Genomic DNA, 21,193 nt, shown 5'->3' on the forward strand with positions numbered 1-21,193 from the left:
AAGAAGTTCAAGTTGCTCACGTTGGCTCAGGTCTTGTCTGCCCTAGACCTAGAAGACTGGTTGGTAGCGCTGGACTTGGAGGATGCGTATTTTCATATTCCCATCCTGCCTGTCCACAGACGTTACCTGCAGTTCAAGGTAAGCCACAAACCCTTTCAGTTCACTGTGCTCCCATTTTGCCTTACCAGCGCCCCATGGGTGTTCACCAAGGTGATGGCAGTGATCGTAGCTCATCTGTGCAGGTCATGGGTTTCAGTCCCCCCCCCCCCCTCCTATCTAGAAGACTGGCTGTTGAAGGTGGTCTTACCCCAGGCTGTTGTCTCCCATCTTCAGACTATGGCAGACCTCCTACAGTCGCTGGGGTTCACTATAAATGTGCTATGGTTACACCTGACTCTCTCGCTATCGCTCTGTTTTTAGAAGCTGTTTTGGACACATTGCAGTTTCAGACTTATCCTCCCTAGCAGCGAGTCCAGGATATTCAGGCTATGATACAGATGTTTCAGCCTTTATCCTGGACTTTGGTAAGACTGACTCTCAGGCTGTAGGGCCTCATAGCCTCCTGCATTCTTTTGATAAAACATGCCAGATGGCATATGCAGGCTCTGCAGTGGGACCTGAAATTCCAGTGGGTGTAGCATTAGGGAAATCTCTCTGGCATGATCCAGATCTCGGAAGGAAATGCAAAAGAGCTGCAGTGCTGGATTATGTACCACTATTGGGTCATAGGCAGACTCCTTTTCCTTCCCCAACCTGACCTTACAGTAGGTCTGGTTGGGGATGTGTCACTCCTGAGAGAGGTGTTGAGCAGAGGACTCTGGCCTCTGGCGAAATCCAGACTCCACATCAACATGTTGGAGGTCAGGGCGATCCGACTAGCATTGCAGGCATTTCTTCCCTCAGTGACTGGGAAGTTAGTGCAGGTGTTATTGGACAACACTAGTGCCATGTGGTACTATAACAAGCAGGGCGAAGTGGGGTCATGGACCCTTTGTCAAGAGGACCTGCTTCTCTGGACATGGCTGGTCCAGCAGGGCATAGCCTTGATGGTTTAACCTATGGTAGGTTTTCCTTATGCCAGGGCAGATTAACTCAGCCATCAATGCCTAGCAGATCATGAATAGTGTCTCTATTCAGAGGTGGTGCAAGGTCTCTTTCAGCAGTGGGGAGAGCCTTGGTTAGATCTGTTTGCCTCCGAAGAGAATGTGCAATGTCAGCAGTTTTGCGCGTTGGAGTGTTCCAAGACGGCAATCTCTTGGTGACTCTTTTCATCGCGAGTGGAGCGGAGGCCTCATGTACACCTTTCTGCCCATACCACTCTCATGCCCAGAGTTCTCAAGAAGATCAAGAATGACCAGACCCAAGTAATCCTTGTGGCCCCGGACTGAGCACGGAGAGTCTGGTATCCTGAGCTTCTGAAAATGAGCATCAATTCTCTTATCATCTAAGCCGCCATATCTTGCAATATTTCCAGACAAGGTAGTGCTACATACCCATGTCCCTTTCCTTCCTGAGGTGGTGACCCCATTCCGTCTTAGTCAAACTGCCACCTTGCCCACCTTCTTTGCTCCTCCACATCCCTCTAAGGAAGAGGGGAGACTCCATCGACTGGAACCAAAAAAAGCATTGTTCTTCTACCTTAAGTGCACAAAAGAGTTCCGGCTGGACGACCAACTCTTTGTGGGGTATGTGGGAGCAAAGAAGGGTCAGGCAGTACATAAGCTGACCATTTCATGCTGAGTCATTTTTTGTGTTAAGGTCTGCTACACCCTGGCTAAAAAGCAGCTTCCTGAGGGCTTGCTGGTCCATTCCACCAAGGGAAAAGCTGCGCCCATGGCGTTGGCATGTGGAGGCCCAGTCCTGGATGTCTGCCAGGCAGCAACATGGCATCACTGCACATGTGTGCCAAACACTACTGCCTAGGCAGTAAGGTCCGCAGGGACGGACATTTCGCCTGGTCGGTCCTGCAGGACTTTTTAGCCTGAAAACATTGTCCGCAGGACACCGCCAGGAGGATATGGCTTGGGTATCTAATCAAAGGTAAGGAATCTGCAGCTAGAAGTCTCTATCAGATGAACAAATTACTTTCCTTTGGTAACACATTATCTGGTAGAGACTCTATCTAGCGGCAGATTCCTTACACCCACTGTAGGAAGGTGGCTCTGTATATACTATCTGAAAGTGAGAGATAGTGTGCACAGAGTCTATGGGTTCCCCTTCGAGGTTGATAGTGGATCTAGTTTGTAGTAGTGTGGTCGAGCAGTAGGCTTATCAGAGGGTAGTGTTAAGCATTTGTTGTACACACACAGGCAATAAATGAGAACACACACTCAAAGACTTACTCTAGGCCAATAGGTTTTTATATAGAAAAATATTCTTCTCTTTATTTTAGAACCACAAGATTTAGAATTAAAGTAAGTACATAAATTTGTAAGGTACTTGGCATAGGTAAATATGGAACTTAGAATTAAAACAGTAATGTACACAGTTTTGGCAAAAATGGCAATAAGCCATTTTAAAAGTGGAAACTGCAAAAATCAACAGTTCCTGGGGGAGGTAAGTAATAGTTTTTCAGGTAAGTAAAGCACTTACAAGTTCAGTCTCCGGGGCATGGGCAGCCCACCGTTGGGGGTTCAAGTCAAATCCAAATACCCAGCACCAGCAACACGGGGCCGGTCAGGTGCAGAGGTCAAAGTAGGGCCCAAATAGCATAGGCGCCTATGGACCAGGGGTGCTCCGGTTTCAGTCTGCTAGCAGGTAAGTACCTGCGTCCTCAGGGAGCAGACCAGGGGGGGGGGGGGGGTCACAAACAGGCACACAAAATACACCCTCCGTGGCACGGGGGGGGCGGGTACAGTGTGTGAAGTAGATGTCGGGTATTAGGTAGAAATCAATGGAGGGACCCTGGGGTCACTCTGGCGATGCAGGCAGGGCACAGGGGGGCTTCTCAGGCCAGCCACTGACTAGGCAAGGATGAGGGCTGCCTGCTGGTCACTCCTGCACCGGTAGTTAGTTTCTCTCGAGCCTAGGGGCTGCGGGTGCAGTGCTCCCTCCAGGTGTTGGGTTCTTTGTTACCGGGCAGTCTCAGTCTGTGGGAGGGAGCCTCTGGATTCTCTCTGCAGGCTTCGTGGGGGTGCAGGGAGGGGGGCAGTAGCCAATGGCTACTGCCCTTGAGGGTGGAAACACCCTATTTGTGCCTCCTACCTGTGGGGAGGGGGGCACATCCCTAATCCTATGGGGGGGGAAGAATCCTCTAAAACAAGATGGAGGATTTCCTAAGGCAGGGGTCACCTCAGCTAAGGACACCTTAGGGGCTGTTCTGGCTGGAGGGTGACTCCTCCTTGTTTTTCTCATTATCTCCTCCGGACTTGCCGCCAAAAGTGGGGGCTGTGTCCGAGGGGGGGGCATCTCCACTAGCTGAAGTGCCCTGGGGTGCTGTAACACCAGGCTTGAGCCTTTGAGGCTCACCGCCAGATGCTACACGTCCCGCAGGGGGAGATGTGAAGCACCTTCACCCAGTACAGGCTTTGTTCCTGGCCACAAAGTGACAAAGGCACTCACCACATATGGCCAGAAACCAGTCTGGATGTGGCAGGCTGGCAGAAACTGGTCAGCCTAGCACTAGTATTTCAGCTGGTATAAATGGGGCATCTCTAAGATGCCCTCTATATGTGCATTTCTCAATAAATCGCACACTGGCATCAGTGTGGATTTGTTGTGCTGAGAAGTTTGATACCAAACTTCCCAGTATTCAGTGCAGCCATTATGGAACTGTGGAGCTTGTGTTTGACGAACTCCCAGACCATACACTCTTTATGGCTACCCTGCACTTAGAATGGCTAAGAATTTGCTTAGACACTGTAGGGGCATAGTGCTCATGCAGCTATGTCTTCACCTGTGGTATAGTGCACCCTGCCTTAGGGTTGTAAGACCTGCTAAAGAGGTGACTTACCTATGCCACAAGCAGTGGGTTAAGGGCATGGCACTCTGAAGGGAGTGCCATGTCGACTTAGTCTTTTTCTCCCCACCAGCACACACAAGCTGTGAGGCAGTGTGCATGTGCTGAGTGAGGGGTCCCCAGGGTGGCATTATGCATGCTGCAGCCCTTAGAGACCTTCTGTGGCCACAGGGCCCTTGGTACCAGGGATACCATTTACAAGGGACTTATCTGTGTGCAGGGCTGTGCCAATTGTGGGAACAAAGGTACCGTCTAGGGAAAGAACACTGGTGGTGGGGCCTGGTTAGCAGGGTTCCAGCACACTTTCAATCATAACTAGCACCAACAAAAGGCAAAAAGTGAGGGGGTAACCATGCCAACAGAGGCATTTTACCTACACCCACACAAGCCTCCCACTCTGAGGAGTTATTTACTAGGGTTTTTTTTTCTGTTTGGCAAAAACAGATCCTGAAAACCAAATCTAAAGATGCGTGTCTGGAAATTCGGCGAGGCAGGAGCAGGAGCCAAGCCCCCTCGCCTATTGGCCTTTGGAGTCGGGAGCAGCCCCTTTCAGAACAACTGCGCGCCCGCTGCTGCGGGACGCGCGTTTGGAAATTCGGCGAGGCAGGGGCCATGGAGTTTATAAGTTTTATTCACGGTGAGGGGTTTTTAGCAGCAGCAGCAGGTGGGGCTTTTAAGCACGCCACCATCCTAGGGCTTATTTGAGGCCCCCGGATCTAAGAAGGAAAGATGGGCAGACGGCGTGGGGGTGGGGGGTGGAAGAAAAGCACGGATCTAATAAAACCCTAGACGTTTTTTTACCAAAGGCCGTCGGGCACTAGAAAAAGAAAAAGAGCTGGTGCAGCGCTGCTTAGCTGTCCCCCCCCCCCCCTCTCCAGCCATTAGCCCAGCCTATGTTGACTCTGTCGTACAGCCCCTCCTGCGAACAGAATCTCAGCCTGTACTGACCACTCCTCTTTCCTCTCCCGTCAGAAACCCTCAGGAGTACCAGGGTGAAAAGTTAAATGAATCCAACGCCCTTGCCCTGCCAATCCCACCGACTCGGAGCCCTTCCAAAGGAGGGTCTTCAACTACCGTCGATCCCAATCCCAAAGGAAAAAGGAAATGTAGGGAGCCTGCTATCAAAAACAAACATACTAGGACTTTGAGCCCCCCCCCCCCATCCGGCCCAGCTCCTTAACAAGGATGTGGTTCTAACCCCCTCGCTTAACACCAATGACCGACAGGCAAATGAGCATATTAGGGTTCTTATAAGAGAAGAGATTTCTAAGTTGCTTCTTTCCATTGTAACCCATCTCCAAACGATAGAGGAGAAATTAGAAGATTTCATTAAGACCCAGCAGCCAGTACCTCCCCAACTATAGATACCCAATCACATTCCTACCACTCTCACCCTATCCAAAAGCAGGCCAATGTTAGCAGACCACCTGCCCAAATGGGCAAGACTCATCTTCCCCCTAAAAACCAAGATTGGACTGGTTCTGTTAGAGCAGCACACATCTTAAAGAACATGCCTCCCAAGGTCTCAGGCCCTTTTTCAGAAGGGATTGCTTCCTCGCCCAATCTAGCAATTAATACTGGTGATATCAATCCCACCTGTGAACATTTTCCATTAGGCTCTCTGAAGAGGACCCAGACTATTGGTTCAACTGGATTAAGAGTATTGCAACTTAACCAGGACATATGGGCATGAATCCGGTGATCACCAATGTACCTGAACTTAAAACTAAATCCCCGGAATCTTTTATTGAGCTTAAGAACAAGGTCACACATTGGTTGCATGTTAATGCGGGGCTTGCGTTTTCCATGATACCCTCGATACTGATGGTGAGAAGGGTAGGATGGGTGGGCTCCTTAGAAAAGATTGGTACAGGGGATTGTATTGTTATTAACTTTAATTCTCCTTATCTTGTACAGCAGCTCGCGTCAAATGTTAACAGACCCTATCCCTTAGTAGGTAAAGTCTCCCTGTGCAGACTACAAGTGTTTTATCCGCCTTCACCGCCATTTGTGAATAGGCAATTACCGCTGTTGCACAGAGTATCCTCTGATACCCAGATAGGGCCTAGCCCCGAATTAGGTCTTAGACACCCTTCGGCGCCGCTCTCTGAGATAGATTGACTATGTGATGGCCCTTGGGGAGTGGATTTGAGCACCCTTGAGACTGAGCACGCTAACCATCCTGCCCTCAGTGTTCCTACTCCAGCAATTCCATTGATTTTGACGGACCTTGATAACCGGGGAATTCCTGAGAATACTATATATCTAGCCATTGTGGAGGGGGTCTCACTCTCGACAACTGCTCCCACCGACTCAGGGCCTTACCGTCCGGATAACCCACCAGATATGAATATAACCAGCATAGCATCTAGTGAAATGAATATTATACAGGGTAATAAAGACATAGGCCACTGCATGCTAGTGGGGAATAGTACGGTTTCCAGCTGTATCTCCTCTTGTAGGAAATATTCCCCGAAAGAAGTTAGGTACACCAAAACAAATGATTTCGATAAGGTTCTTAGGGCCAGATGTAGCAAAGGGTTTTTCCCATTCTGTGTCAATGGGAAAATGTGTTTGTACATATGGCCCTTATTTGGAACATAGCAGTGCTGGAAAGTAAATTGCAAAGCCCGGGATGGGTCAATTTAATGAAGAACATCAAATCTGTCTATTTCAAGAAACATGGGCAATGGGTCCTAAATATAGATTAGGCTTTAAAAGCTATTGGGTTGTAGCACGCAAGTCGCCCTCTGGGAGACCATCGGGAGGGCTACTTATATGGCTAAGTAGTTCTCTCAGGTGCAAAGTTGAAGCAATAGACATGGGTTCCCCGATTTACAGGCTTTACTAGTAACGATCTCCGAGGAGAGATCTTTATTAATAATTAAGGTCTATAATAGGAGTGAGGGCAGCCACGTTGACTACGATGCTCTGTCCTAATTGGATAGCTTTCTTAAAAACAACTTATCTCATTTTATCTTGATTGGAGGGGACTTTAATGTTACATTTGAGCCCAACCCCCTGGTCCAAGAGATATATCAAGAAGAGGATGCCTATTGGGGGATCCCTCAGCTAGCTTCCAATAAAAGACCGAGATTGAACAAAACATCGCGCTTAGTGGCTGATATTACACTAACGCGCGACCTTCGAGCTTGCAATGGTCGCTCCTGTTTGGATATTAATTTGCACCCCACTTTTAAACGTGGAGGGTATAGGAGCCAGATTGACTATATACTTCTCGATATTCGATTGTGGGGCCATATGTCTGACATGAGGGTACAAGAGCATGAAGAGAGTGATCACGATCCGTTGATTCTATTGACCAGAGGCCTTTTCCCTTCGCTTGAAGTACCCCATTCCAAGGCCTACGGTCAACAGCTTTCCCTATCAAACAATAGACGTAATATAAAATGGGAGTCTGTTACCACATCCCCTGAACATCTCTCATCAATATACAACCTGTTAGCTAATCAAATGGAGTGTATGCTTCAACATAAGGAGAACGGCGAGGGCGACAGACTTTTAGCAGCTCATACTAAACTGTTTAATTCTTTAAAGCATCTCTTCACAAAAGAGATTATTAGTAACCCTAAGAAAAAGTGCCGGGCACAGTGGTTCAACAACTTATGTAGGGAAGCACAGCTCATTCTATTGAAAGCTTTAAAAGTAGGCCAAGTTGAGTCCATAAGAAAAGCCAGGAAAGATTACAAGAATGAATGCATTAAGGCGCGTAGAAGTTGGGAGGAGGTAAGATGGGCTGCTATCTTGGAGACTGCTAAATCTAACGATACTTCCAGGTTTTGGAAATTAATAGCAGATGACTGTAGAGACTGCCTCTGGCACATCAATCCTTTCTGCAGTATGGGTTGAACACTTTGGTCAATTATATGAAGGTCCACAGGAGGTACCCTTTAGGACCCTCGATGTTCCAATAATCCAAGAGGCCACCCCGATTATATTTACTCTAGCTGAAACAAGTGCCACAATAGATTCTTTGAATTGGGGAAAGGCCCCTGGCCCTGATAAGATTCCGGGCGATTTATATAAGACAAGACCTGATATATGGGCACCTTATTTCAACCTAATCTGTAACGCAATCGCAGCGGGAGCCCCTGCCCCATCTTCATGGAAAGGGGCTGAGATAGTTCCCATCTTTAAAAAAGGTAGCCCCAATAACCCCGCTAACTACCGACCGATTTGTCTTCTTGACAATTTCCCAAAAATGTATTCAAAATGCATTTTGTTCCACCTCGATGAATGGATCTCGGAATCTGATGCTCTATCTAATTTACAAGCGGGGTTCAGACCTGCTGTGAGCACTATAGACCAAGCTTTGAGATTCCTGGCAATCAAATGGAAGAACGTGGACCTGGGGGGCGGGGGTAAATCTGTATGTGGTCTTCATAGGCCTTAGAGCTGCATTTGATTTTATCCCCAGGAATAAGCTATCGTCAACACTCTCCAATATGGGGGTTCCATCAGGCCTTTTGAATCTCATTACTCGACTTCATTATAACACCTATGCTCAAATTAGATGCGGTAAGGAGGGTGAGCTGACAGATCCTGTAGCTATCAATAGAGGAGTCAAACAGGGTTGTGTTGTGGCTCCCACTCTTTTCTTGCTTTACATAAATAATTGTATTCGTTATTTAGAGAACTGCATAAACGACTCGCCCAAATTGGCTGGAAAGAAAGTCCTGTGTCTGTTGTATGCAGATGATACAATCTTGCTAGCTAAATCACCCATGGGAATTCAAAACCTGGTCAACCAATTCTGTGCCTTTTGTAGAGATTATGGGCTTGACGTTAATGCCAAGAAAACGAAACTCATGATATACAGTACCTCAAGGAAACAAACTTGTGTCAGAATTGAAATGAACTCAATCCCACTGGAGAAAGTGGAAGAGTTTTATTACTTGGGCATCAGATTATCGACCACAGGAAAATGGGAGGCAGCTATCGACAAAGGGGCACTTATTATAAGCCAAAGAGGTGGGGTCCTAGTACGCAGGTTTAGAAAGGCTCTGAGTCCCCCCCTTGAACACAATTGCGGAGATCTATAATGCCCAAATCCGTGCGGTGGCCCTGTACGTAGCGGAACTTTGGGGTCTGCACAGAAGATTGGACATTCTACAAATAAAAGAAAACCATTTCCTTAGACCGGTTTCCTGGTTAGGGATGGGCACTCCAATGATCCCTCTCAGGCTCGATTTAGGATCAAATAGTATTAAAACCACAGCGGACCTGAGACCACTCTCTTACTGGATCCATCTATGGAAAACTGTCGAACTTGAACCATTCAGGGTGGCGATAAGAGAACTTATAGCTTCTCCCCAGGGCCCAATTAAAATTCTTTGGCTGAAGGAGAGGAAATCTGCCTGGGTTAAAATAGGATTTCCCCAATATTGGGAACATCCGGAGCTGATCCCCCAACAACGCACGGCAACTTGTCAAAAGAAGATATTGGGAGAAAGTTAATGATGATACACTGCATCAAAACGGGATGGGCAGTCTAACAACAGAATTCCTCCAACTCAAACATGAACCTTGGCCTGAAATCTTCATGAATCTTCATATGCCTCCATTTGCCCGTGCCTTATATCTCCCAGCTCAGATATGGTTCCCTGCCTATTAACAGCTATACGGCTCACTGGTCACCAAGTAACCTTTCAACCGACAGATGTATATCTTGTCATCATTGTAAAGAAACAATTGAGCACATGTTGTTTTTCTGCCCTTTATATAAGAGCACCAGAGGGAAGTGGATTATTCCCCTCTGTAAAAATCTATTACTGCAGGACAGAGCCAACGCCACCCGAATATGTAAATATGATACATCCACACTGGTAGCTTCCTCAGTCACTAAATTTCTATCGGAGGCTTGGTTTATCCGTCATAGGTATATCTCTGCTAAGGGCCCTCAAGTCGGTTAAGCTCTTGTTTACAGAGGGAGATTCTAGCAAAACATATTTTTCTCTGTTTTTTTACCTTTTAGACGTGCTATGCAATCTGATATTGCTGTGAACTTTCGTAATTTCTATGTGGCATCTTTACAAATCTTAGTAGGAACTTGTGGCCACGTATATGAGCGACAGAGACCGTACAAGTTTATAGAGATGTTCTTTTATGTGAAATTTGCCACGCTACCTGACAAATCATTTTTTACATGGAAAGGAACTTTATTTGCTCACAAACTGGCTAAAATACTGAGTAAAGTCATATGGAAGCTAATAGCGGTATACATTTGCATGATAGCCACAAGTTCTTTCTATTATAACTTTATATCTTATCTATGTTTTAATTATTGTATTTTAAGTATGACCATAGCCTCAGTTTTGAGTATTTTATTGTAACATTTTATACGACTGTTGGTTATCAGGTCTTTCTAGCATTATGTACGATTGTTATTATGAATTATGATGAGTTATTGTGATTTCGAATGGTTTTAATTCATCATGTAAGATTGTTATTTTTTTAAATTCCCAATGGTCTAAATTCTTAGACCGAATTAACTTAAATAAATAAAATGTGGTAGACCCTTATGCCAAGACACAGAAGGAATCTTGGTGAAATATATGATGTACTGCAGTTCTGCTGACATCAGGTTTCTTTCTTTCACACAATTAATGATAAATGAACTTGACTTATTTGTGAAGAAATAATCTAGAAATATGTTTCGAAATGAACCGATGTGGGATGCTTATTCTGTTTTACTCAAATGTTTCTTGCGTTTTTCTTTCAGTTTACGTTGAATGTGACCAATCCAGATAAACCGGTTGCACCTGGTCTTCAAGTGACTGCTACTGTGGAATATCAACCGAACGCAAAGGAAGATGTTCGGGACAAACTTAGCATTTGTATCGACCAGGAAGTAATAGAAATACCTGTGCTAGGGTATGTGATTTAATCAGAACCTTATTTCTGATTTTAACAGGTCCACTAGGAAGATTATGTGTCCAATTTGTGGAACAAAATGTGCTTTTCCCAAGCGGGCGCATGCCATTACTGTGACATTCACTTTCCTCTTAGGTTTAGTGCACAAAAGTAACCTTCCATTCTTGCCTTTATGGTCGTTTTATTTAAACGTGTGTTTTGTGTTTTTTTTTTTTTCTTTAATGAGTTGTGTTTTGCCTGACGAAATATAGATATTATTTACCCGCATTGCTTTAAAAATGTTTCTTGGGCAAGCTGTTTTAGTTGTAAAACTTAGAAAAATAATGTCAAAAATATGTAAATTTTGCTTTTAAACACACTGTCAAATGCATCTTCTCCCATAGCTTTACTACATCCTGTATGCTTGAAACGGTGTCAGAGGTTAATTTCGGTACACTGATTGCAAACAATAAAGTGATCTCCAAAGAGATTAGCATCACGAATCATGGATCGTCCCCAGGTAAGGAGCCTAATGCACCTAAATGCTCCAACGTTTTGTTAAATGTTTTTTCTCTGGAAAACGTCAGAGCATGAACATTGCCAGACCTGGGCACGCTCTGAATGGTGCAGAATAGTCTCCTGCTATTAGTGCCCAGATGAGGTTTGCAATGGGAGTGTTTAAAAATGTTTTATGCAAGTGATAACGTATTGAAATTTGGAACATGAGTGTTTTAAGACTGCTGTCTTAAAGGCAAATTGGACTACAAATCTACGAAGGCCTACAAATCTTGTGGAAGTAGTTCTTGATACCTGTGAATAGAGTACTAGAGCACAATAGTGGCATTATCTCATTTGAGTTAAACTTGGACACTTTATGATTCAATTTGGGAGCTGTGATTAGCCCTGTTCCTTTAACGCTAGTGTATCTGCCCCTAAGTCGAAAATGATTGTTTGAAACTGAGATTTGGGTGATCAAAAGGGTTTTGAAGGCCTTTTTGGCACACTTTTGTTTGACACTGCATTTTGCTGGGTCCTACTTTTGCAATGCCACTATGTGTATATGTTGTATGGAAAAAGAAAAAAAAATTAAGGGCATGACTCTGGGGTACTTCTACTGTCTGTACACTGAAAAGACGTTTCTAATTTTCCTGGCAACAGCAAAGAACACCCCCCGCCCTCCCTCCGGCCTCCACCTCAAACAGTGCCTACACATGGTTATGGCCACATGCACCCTCCCTCTACTGTTAGAAAGGAACATCTCCAACCAGAGCATGTCTGGACTAAGCCAATGCCTCTTCCTGGTGCCTGCTCATCAATGAGTTGGCCACGCAGAGGCAGCCTCTATTCTCGTTGACTTGATTGCTTCTCAAGCAGCTAAGCACAGGAAATAGAAAATATTTCAGACGTATGATCTTTTAAAATACACTTGTAGGAGAATTAATGAGCATGTTTCACTAATCTGTGGATGATCTTTTCTCTTGCCTTTACCACCGTCTCAAACTGCCTCCATATGTTATTGCCATGTTTTAACTGTCTGGCATCTTCATAATCCTTCACTACCTTTTGGTGATGAGTCACAGTGGATACTCCTTATTAACTTGACTTGACAGTCTTCTATCTTTACATTCTCTCCTCCACCAGAGGCAACAGTAGCAACCTTTCATTATGAGCCTATGTCCTCCATATATAATAAAAGTGCCTTTTATTGAAACGCCGAGCATTCTAGTAGAAGACCCATGTGTAAGAAAGCAGCATTCCTCTATGACCGCTTCAGTTCCTAACTTCCCCTCTGTGCTTTCGTGCCTTTACAGTATCTCATCTTCTGAAGTTGGGTCCTCCAACCTACTTTTGCAACAGCTAGGCTTTTCTGCAAATTAGAGATAAATCCTATTAACATTTCAGAGATAACAGTTGCCCTTTCACATGGTATTTCTGTTCTTTACCTCCAGAAGAAATGTTGCTTCACATTTTGTAAATTATGGTATGCACCACTGATTGGTAAGAAACGACTAACTTGTCAGGAAGAACCTACAAATATTCCATAGCTGGTACTGGTGGTTTGCAAGTCTTTTTTTTCTCACAGTATTTTCCATGGATATCTAGTGTCCTATTGAACACTTGCATCCGATTGCTAGAGGAACAGTCATTTTCTTTCTGCATTGCTTTGGGAATGGATTTAAGAATTTTTGGGTATTCAGAAATATTCAAAATGTCCTCCCTTTTAATAAGATCGTATTTCCAATAACTCAGGCCTTATGCCAAAGGTATGAGTTAAGGATAAAGTAAGTAAACCCCAATGAGGATTTATAGTGTTTCCCACTATGGAAGAATAAAGACTTACTGTCTGACCTTAAACAGGTCTGACCACAATGGGAGGCCAAAGGTATAAGTGAGGGGACACAGACACTGGACTCGGGTAGTCCACTTCCATTTTTAGCACTTTCTTATGATGATGGATTAAAAAGCAGATGATTATTTAATTAATTTCTAGAACTTTTCAATCTCTTTCAGAAGAAGGCCATCCCAGTGGCTTGTGATGCTGCACTTCTGTGTGCAGCAAACTGAACTCCGGCGACCATGATTAAAACAATGGGGGCAGGGGCTATTGGTTCAGTTACTGGAAGAGGATTGCAAGAAATGAAATAAAATGATGCTTTCGAGACCATGAAGGATTCACTCGAGGCTGACTAGCCCAGTATTACTCCATATGTAATACTCCAACATTAGTGTATGTTGTCTAACTAAACTTGGTAGTTGGCCCTCATGTTGAGTGCTATTGCCTGGTGCTGGACAACGTTTGGAGAATGGTGATTCAAAAAAGAAGTTAAATAAATGTTGTGGTCACTACTGGCCTACAATATTTTGAACAAGTGCAGCACTGAGCCTGGGATTTCGCAGAGCCTGATGCACGTACATTCCAAACCTTTTGAAGAGGTAGGCATTTGACTGCTTGTTTAGAGCATAGTTAATTATGCTGTAGAGTCTGCTCCACTTAACAAAGACCTACAGGGTGATGCCTACTCATCAATATATGGACCATAAAAAAAACAATCAACACAAATAGCAGTTCTCCAGCTGACTCACAGGACTTTCAGGGTGCTGAGGGGGGGATTCACCTAGGCAAGAATGTTGTCAAAACTTCATATTCATACATTCATCAACCTATGCCTTCATATCAGTGACTTTAACTCCAAATACAGAGATCTCAATGTAACCTATATGTCACTCATGCCTTAACTATACATATTCTGTGAAAGATTAACCTGGGTCCCAAAGAAGAGATTTAACTAGTTTTCTTCCCTCTTTCTCCTTTTTTGTGATCCTCTCATTTGAGAGCACCTTGAATTAATTGAGTTCAGGATATGCAGAGAGGACCTCGAATTAATTCAGCTCAGGATATGCAGTGTAGAAAAATCTCTCTTGTATATTGTTTAATAGACCATAATGTTGTTCAGTCTATACAAACAATAAAGGCCTTACATAGCCGGCACAAGACAACCAACTTGAGTAAAAGTGCCATCAGGCGAGACTGTGGATATTACGCCACACCAAACCAGGATCTGAATTGCACAATGTCTAATCAGCTAACCTGGTTTTAATCCTGACTTCCAAACTTCACCAAACAGTGTGACCTTTGGTGATTAAGTTTGTTCCCTGTACCTCCTTTCCCGTGATCATCTGATCTGAGAACACCTTCAAATAATTCACTTGAGGATGCACACTGTACAAGATCTATACCGCATGGTTTAATAGACCATAATACCCTAATATTGCCCCATCTACCAAAATAAAGGCTTGTATAGGAGAAACCTGACAACTGACTTGCCTGTCATTAATAAAACACAGAAGCAACTGTGCGGTTAGCTAATTCTAATAAAGGCTGCTCAGTGCAGTGATATAATCTAAGGTGTTAAAGTGAAACAATCCAAAATACGTTTTTTATGTACAAGTTTGAGATTTTAAAAAAATGTCATCAAAACTTCCAGCAGGACCTGGGGTCTAGAACAAGCCAAGATCTGTTGTCAGACTCTACTGTGCTGCTTTTCATGAAAGGATGCAACACAGACAAAGCAGTGGAGAATTATGGGGCATGGCTGTCACTGCCTTACTACCTCTGCCCTATTGGCACTGTTAGTGAAACAGGAAATGCTCTGGTGTTAGGCACATGCTTTGCTGTCAAGGCCTATCCCTCCTGCTTCCCACACAGAGGTAACTGCAAGTGTGGCTTGGCAGCATGGACATGGTCAGTTTCATAGTGCAAGCTATGATTAGTGACTTGCCCTGTGAAATGTGCTACACATTAGAACAGTCACGTAGGTGGCATCTTTCAAACGGAAAGCCTCTTCAAGGAATGGGACCTGAGGAAATTTGCCTGCATGCTCCCCCCCCCAACCCACGTCACCGCCCTTCTGAGAATGCAAAAGGAACCAGGGGCTACTTCCCAATATTTGATATGACAAACCTATATTTCAAGTGAAGACGCCTGGGCCCAGGGGCTATATTTGAGCCCTAAAACATTCACGTGGAAAAGAGAAGTAAGGGTCCCTGTTTCAGCCCTTCTGTTTTTAATCTTGTGGTAGGGAAACGCAAGTAAACAATGTTTTTTACCCTAACCACTTAAAATTTTAATATAGGCCTGACAGTATAACAAGGGAACAACATAAAAGTTGACATAAGTGACATAACCACCCCCAAACTTGGGAACCCATAACTAGGAGACCTTACAACCTGAATACAGTACTACTGCTGAAAGGTTTCCAGTGCAATATAGACAACCCACTAATGAAGCAGATCATGCTAGGTAGGCAAGTGTTCATCGTCTTAAATGTGTATATGCATGAATTTTAGTTCCTTGGGAGGGGGGTGTGTGTGTGTGTGTGTGTGGTTGTTTTTTGTGTGTGTTTGTTTGTTCCTGGAGTGTTTTCATTTTTTCTATGTTTATTGATATCGTACATCATATGTTTAACATCTCTCACTCACATTTTAGTGAGTTGGCTAACTGTGTTGTACCTGTCCTGTATGTGTGAGAATTGTGTTGTGGTTGTGTTCCTTCTGCCAGTACCATCAGTCGTTAACTTATTTATGTTAGGTTAGGGAAGGTTGTGCTGCTCCCTATCCATGTTTTACCTTTCTTTCTGAACCTCAGTATAAAACTTTCCATTACATATATGATTCACGTTGCTAATGCTTGTTTAAATGCATGATGTGAGTGAACCCTTACAGAATATATGAGCTGAGTTTACCTTTTGGATTTACGCACGAAGCATGCCCTTTTTATTTTTTTATTTTAATGGAGTAGTCGGCTTTGTAAATTTTAAACAGCTGAAAGCTTTGTAAAATGTTGAAACCGCGAACAATATGACTTTCAAAAATTTTAGACCACTGCTGAGAAGTGGCCAAATCTGGCATTTTAGTCAACAGCACTTGGTATGTTGGGGTTTGACCCTATGGAGCAACTGTTTAAAGCAAAACCTCAATCCCCAAAATGCAGCTTGCTGTTCATTTGAAAAAACATACGTAGATGGTGGTATCCTATGCCATAGTGCCAAAGTGCAGAGTTGTGAAATGCAAACCAAAGTATAGTTCCTGGCTTTCTAACTTTTTTTTCCTTGTAGACAATCCCTTATTAAATAACCTAGTGGGTGAGAGGACCGAGATCAGCCTTTCAGATGTAATTGCCAGCATTTGACTGTTAATGGGCTAACGTTAAGCTCCTTAGAAACCTGCAAAAGAAGTAATTTACCAGAACAACACAAGCAGCAAAATTTGGAATGTCAAAAGACACTTCAAAAGCAAAAATAATGTCCTGTCACCTCTACTCCTGAACATATCCTGTGTGTATAGTGTGGTGCGATGTAGATGTGAAACCCCTGCTTGAACAAGTGTAGCAAGTGCTGCCCTGCGACAGCCGCTATTGGTGGTGATTTGATTTTATTTGCTAATTAGGCTTGGGCGGAGTTTGCGGAGTTGCACTACACGGAGCTCCGCGAAGTGCCCAAAAAGCTCTGCTGCACTACGCAGAGTTTTGCAAGTGGCGTAGTGTGCTAGGTAGCTCCATTTTGCACTGTAATTTAGTGCCAGGTGATTGTCCCATGCTGAATCAACTCGAGCTGCAGCTACCTCCACGCGAACGGTCGTGACCATACTGCGACTTCTTGCGTTGAGAAATCGTGCCTGGAAGTGGTATTGAGTAAGACTTTCCTTGTTCGTGCTCGCCAATCAACCGTTGATGTGTGCGAGCAAGGAAAAAACTCAACTCTGCTCCACTACGTGGAGTTTTTCAGACCTCCGCGCTGTATGCGGAGTGGGAAAAACTCTAACTTCTCGAGCGGAGTTCCCCGCCCACCTGTAATGATGATCCGGTATTTGGCGGTGCTGCTATGAGGGGGAGTGGGGTGAGAGGGGCCACGTAGATGGCTTTTCATGTAACCCTCTTTACTCAGTGGTTGATGGCACAAGACTGTAGGACTACCATTGCACCCCCCCTAACGTTTGGTAAACTGACGTTTCATTAAGGAATGTGAGTTTATTATAAACGTGCTGGGGGTGTCGAATAACTCTAATCTTGTTCATTGCAGGAAAAAGTGGACATACAATTAGAAAGCAAAGATGAGAGGAATATATTTTATTCAGTGAATGTACTGCTCTATTTTGACTTTTTAACTTCCTAATGATGTTAACTTGTTGTGTTTTTGCTCCTATAATAATAGTAATTAAAAAAAAAAACTTTCGATAGTTAGCCCTATATAAACTTTGACGTATCTTCCTTTCGGGCAGTGACAACCAAGCCTAGAGACCCAAGTGACCCATTGAATCCTGATTATCGCTGCATTTTATAATCCAAACGGCAGCTAAAGGGCTAGTTCCTTCCTTGCACTATGGCGGAGTTTAAGACACTGCGCTACTGATTGTAGACATGGCAGTCTATCAAAGTCGCGATGCACAGTTTTTCATTTGTTGTACCCAATACCTAATCCGGTTTGTGAATAGCATCACCAAAATGCAGTCTCTTTTAAAAAAAAAAAGGAACAAAAAAACGTAAGAACGCTCACAAATGTGTGTAGATGAGGGAACTTCTCGTCCCGAAAGTTCTGCCTGCATTGCTGTCTTTCGGTCACACGGTGGTGCCATAGCTCCTTAAACTGAGAGTCAGTGCCCCGCCTTGACGGATTTTGAAAGTACAATTTCTCTGCGATTGCATAGGTCCCTTGTGAAAGAAACACTGTGATAGAAAGTGTTGTGTTATGAGGCGCGGGCTAGCTGCGTCAGCGAAGGAAAATATTTATTCCGGTACTTAGTGTAAAACTGTTGCGCGGTCAGTGCTTGGAAATCAATGTATCTCTTTGCAAAATGTAAGATACTGGTAGCTGAGCAATTTAGTTTAATGATTTACCATTCCGTGCCCTCACTGTTTATCGGCTTGCATCTCGATGCGATGTGGATTGTGCAGCTCCGAGTTCTTCCTTTCCGTCGCTTTATATCGTTTTTCAGCTGCAACACCAAGGCCTCGTACTTTAGTCGGTGTGCAAGCGACCTATCACAAAACACAATTGTGAGCTTAAGATTTTCCGACCATCAGGCTGGCATTTAGAGGGTCATTCTGACCCTGGCGGGCGGCGGGACCCGCCCGCCTGGCAGGAACCGCCAAATGGCCGCTCCGCGGTTAGAAGACCGCGGATGACATTCTGGCTTTCCCGCTGGGCCGGCGGGCGACCGCAAAAAGAGCGCCCGCCGGCCCAGCGGAAAAGGCCCTGCAACAAGGAAGCCGGCTCCGAATGGAGCCGGCGGATTTGCAGGGGTGCGACGGGTGCAGTTGCACCCGTCGCGATTTTCACTGTCTGCTAAGCAGACAGTGAAAATCTTCATGGGGCCCTGTTAGGGGGCCCCTGCACTGCCCATGCCAGTGGCATGGGCAGTGCAGGGGGCCCCCAGGGGCCCCACAACACCCGTTCCCGCCATCCTGTTCCTGGCAGTAAAAACCGCCAGAAACAGGATGGCGGGAAGGGGGTCGGAATCTCCATGGCGGCGCTGCTTGCAGCGCCGCCATGGAGATTCAGCCCATGCAGCAGGGGAAATCCGGCGGGAAACCGCCGGATCCCCTTTTCTGACCGCGGCTTTACCATCGCGGTCAGAATGGGCTGGGAAGCACCGCCAGCCTGTTGGCGGTGCTTCCGTGGTCCCCGGCCCTGGCGGTCTTGGACCGCCAGGGTCGGAATGACCCCCTTAATGTTTAAATACATTATACCACAAGCAGCAGTGCTTTAAATGGGTCGGTACTGTCCGGTTCTGAGTATCAGCACTTTTTTCGGGCGAGTGCAAAGCGCTCTGTCCAATGTTGTAATCTCTTTGGGCTTCAAACCACGCCCATGTCACGTCAGTCTCTTTCATTGGTTCGTGGGCTTGCCTTTTAAAATCTGCTTGCTTTCATTAGTGAAAGGCATGCATATGTCATGCCTTTTCTGGTGTTTAGCCCTCTTCGAGCGCAGTGACCAAGTACTGAAAACAAACGAGGCTCCATGTTTTCCGTCTGATTTCTGGACTACTTTTTCTCTTTTTTTCGCAGCTCACTTGCTGGGCTGAAGTCGAGCACTTTGCATGACATCGACCCTGTTACATAGTTAATTGCACTTTTGCTGGTTACGTAGATAATTGCACTTTTGCCGGCTACATGGATAATTGCACTTTTACCCATAGGTTTCACTACAAGTGAACTTTTTATTTCCCTTTGTGTGTCTGCTTTCCCCTGATGGCGGCCATCAGCTCGCTTGTGTGAAACTTTTACCTTTCAGTTTATATGGCAAGAAAAGTCCAGTTAGTTATGTGAAACTGTTTTATTTTCATTTTCAATTTACGTGGCAAATAAAGTCCGGTTAGGAGTTTACAGTGCTAATTGCTCTACCTCAAGCAAATGCGAGACCGGTTGCATTGCAAATGCTTGTTTATTTTGAGAGGAAGAGTATCTGAACTTCTCAAGAAAAACGTAATACTTTTAATTGGAGAGTACCAGCACGTCTCAGAAACAAGCAGGTATTCTGGTACAGAGTACCTGCACTTCTATTTTTCCATTTCAAGCACTGACAAGCAACATGCATGAGAGGGTCCTAACGGGCAGTGGAAAGAAATAGAAATGCGGTTTGGTAGGAGTAGTGAGAAAGAAAACACAATAGTCTAAAAAAAAAAAAAAAAATTAAAGACTTTCAAAACAGAGAGTGAGTGTTCTCTTTTTAGTTTGAGCGCGCAAGTGTTCTGGCCTGTTGTAATCTATCTGTGGGCTTTTAATCACACCCACTGCACACTTATCCCTATCACTTGTTCATGGGCTTGCCTTTAAAAAATCCTTTGTCATCATTAGTAAATGCTTTACATTTGTCTCTCCTTGGGGCAGTTTTGTTACCGCGTTGGGCATCAACCCTGTTACATGGATGATTGCATGTTTGCCGATACGTTTGACTGCAAGCAAACTTCTTTTTCCTTTTGTGTCTCTCCTTCGCACTCATGCTCATGGTGGTCGGGACACTTTGAATCGGCTCGCTTATGTCACTGTTTTACTTTACATTTTCAATATAAATGGCAAAAGTCCAGTTAGGAATTTTCAACGCTAATAGCTCTAATTTGAGACCCATTGCATTGCAAACGCTTGTTTTGTCTGTGTATGTAAAATGCCGGCTGAAATACAACTGACACCTCACAATACGCGACTGGGAGCACAAGTACTCCGCTATCAGAAAATACTTTTATTAGGTGGGGTGTAACACCTCAAACACCCGCCCCCTCTTCTTTCCTCTCCACCCCATATCCCTGCCATTGTCATCAATGACTGGTGCCATGTGCCGAAGAATATTTTTCACACACACCTCTAAGTCATATTTTTACTCCCCTGTATGGTTTCTGGAGCAGCACAGAACTAAGTGGCGTAGCAGGGGTGCCCTAATACTGTGATGGAATATGGTCTCTCAGCTGACTGAAAGTATCCACAATTAAGATGAAAAGGGGGCCATCACAGGCACGTGCCCCTGCATATGCTACACCATTAACAGCTATGCTCCACTGTCTGGAATTCTTGTAGGATTAAGAGTTGCTCAATTGAAGGTCACATGCTGCATAATTAATTCTTCCCTACAGTATCAGGTTATGCTATTTCCTCCAATGCTGTAACACAAAATGACAGGACACTAACCCCACAGCAAATGCTTGCGTGTTGTCCCCCCCCCATGCCCCCCCCAAGTTTGCTCGTTCTGGCTACCTCACAGATAGTTTAAAGTGATAGCATGGACAAATGTTATTCTTTCTATTATCCAAACCCTCAGCAAAACCTTAAGGTATTGTAGCCCTAGAAGCTAGAGCTGACACCCTCAGGTGCTC

General features: G+C 44.7%; 1 protein-coding gene across 1 annotated transcript in view; it reads left to right on the forward strand.

Moving 5' to 3' along the window:
• Window positions 1-21,193, forward strand: part of CFAP47 (cilia and flagella associated protein 47) — a 2,216,809-nt gene that overhangs the window by 16,788 nt on the left and 2,178,828 nt on the right. The window contains exons 2-3 of the mRNA XM_069204610.1: window positions 10,701-10,852; window positions 11,236-11,351. Coding sequence (XP_069060711.1) covers window positions 10,701-10,852; window positions 11,236-11,351 — 268 coding nt within the window. The remainder of the gene's footprint in view (window positions 1-10,700; window positions 10,853-11,235; window positions 11,352-21,193) is intronic.

Source organism: Pleurodeles waltl, chromosome 8 (assembly GCF_031143425.1).
Source record: "Pleurodeles waltl isolate 20211129_DDA chromosome 8, aPleWal1.hap1.20221129, whole genome shotgun sequence".
Lineage (NCBI taxonomy): Eukaryota > Metazoa > Chordata > Amphibia > Caudata > Salamandridae > Pleurodeles > Pleurodeles waltl.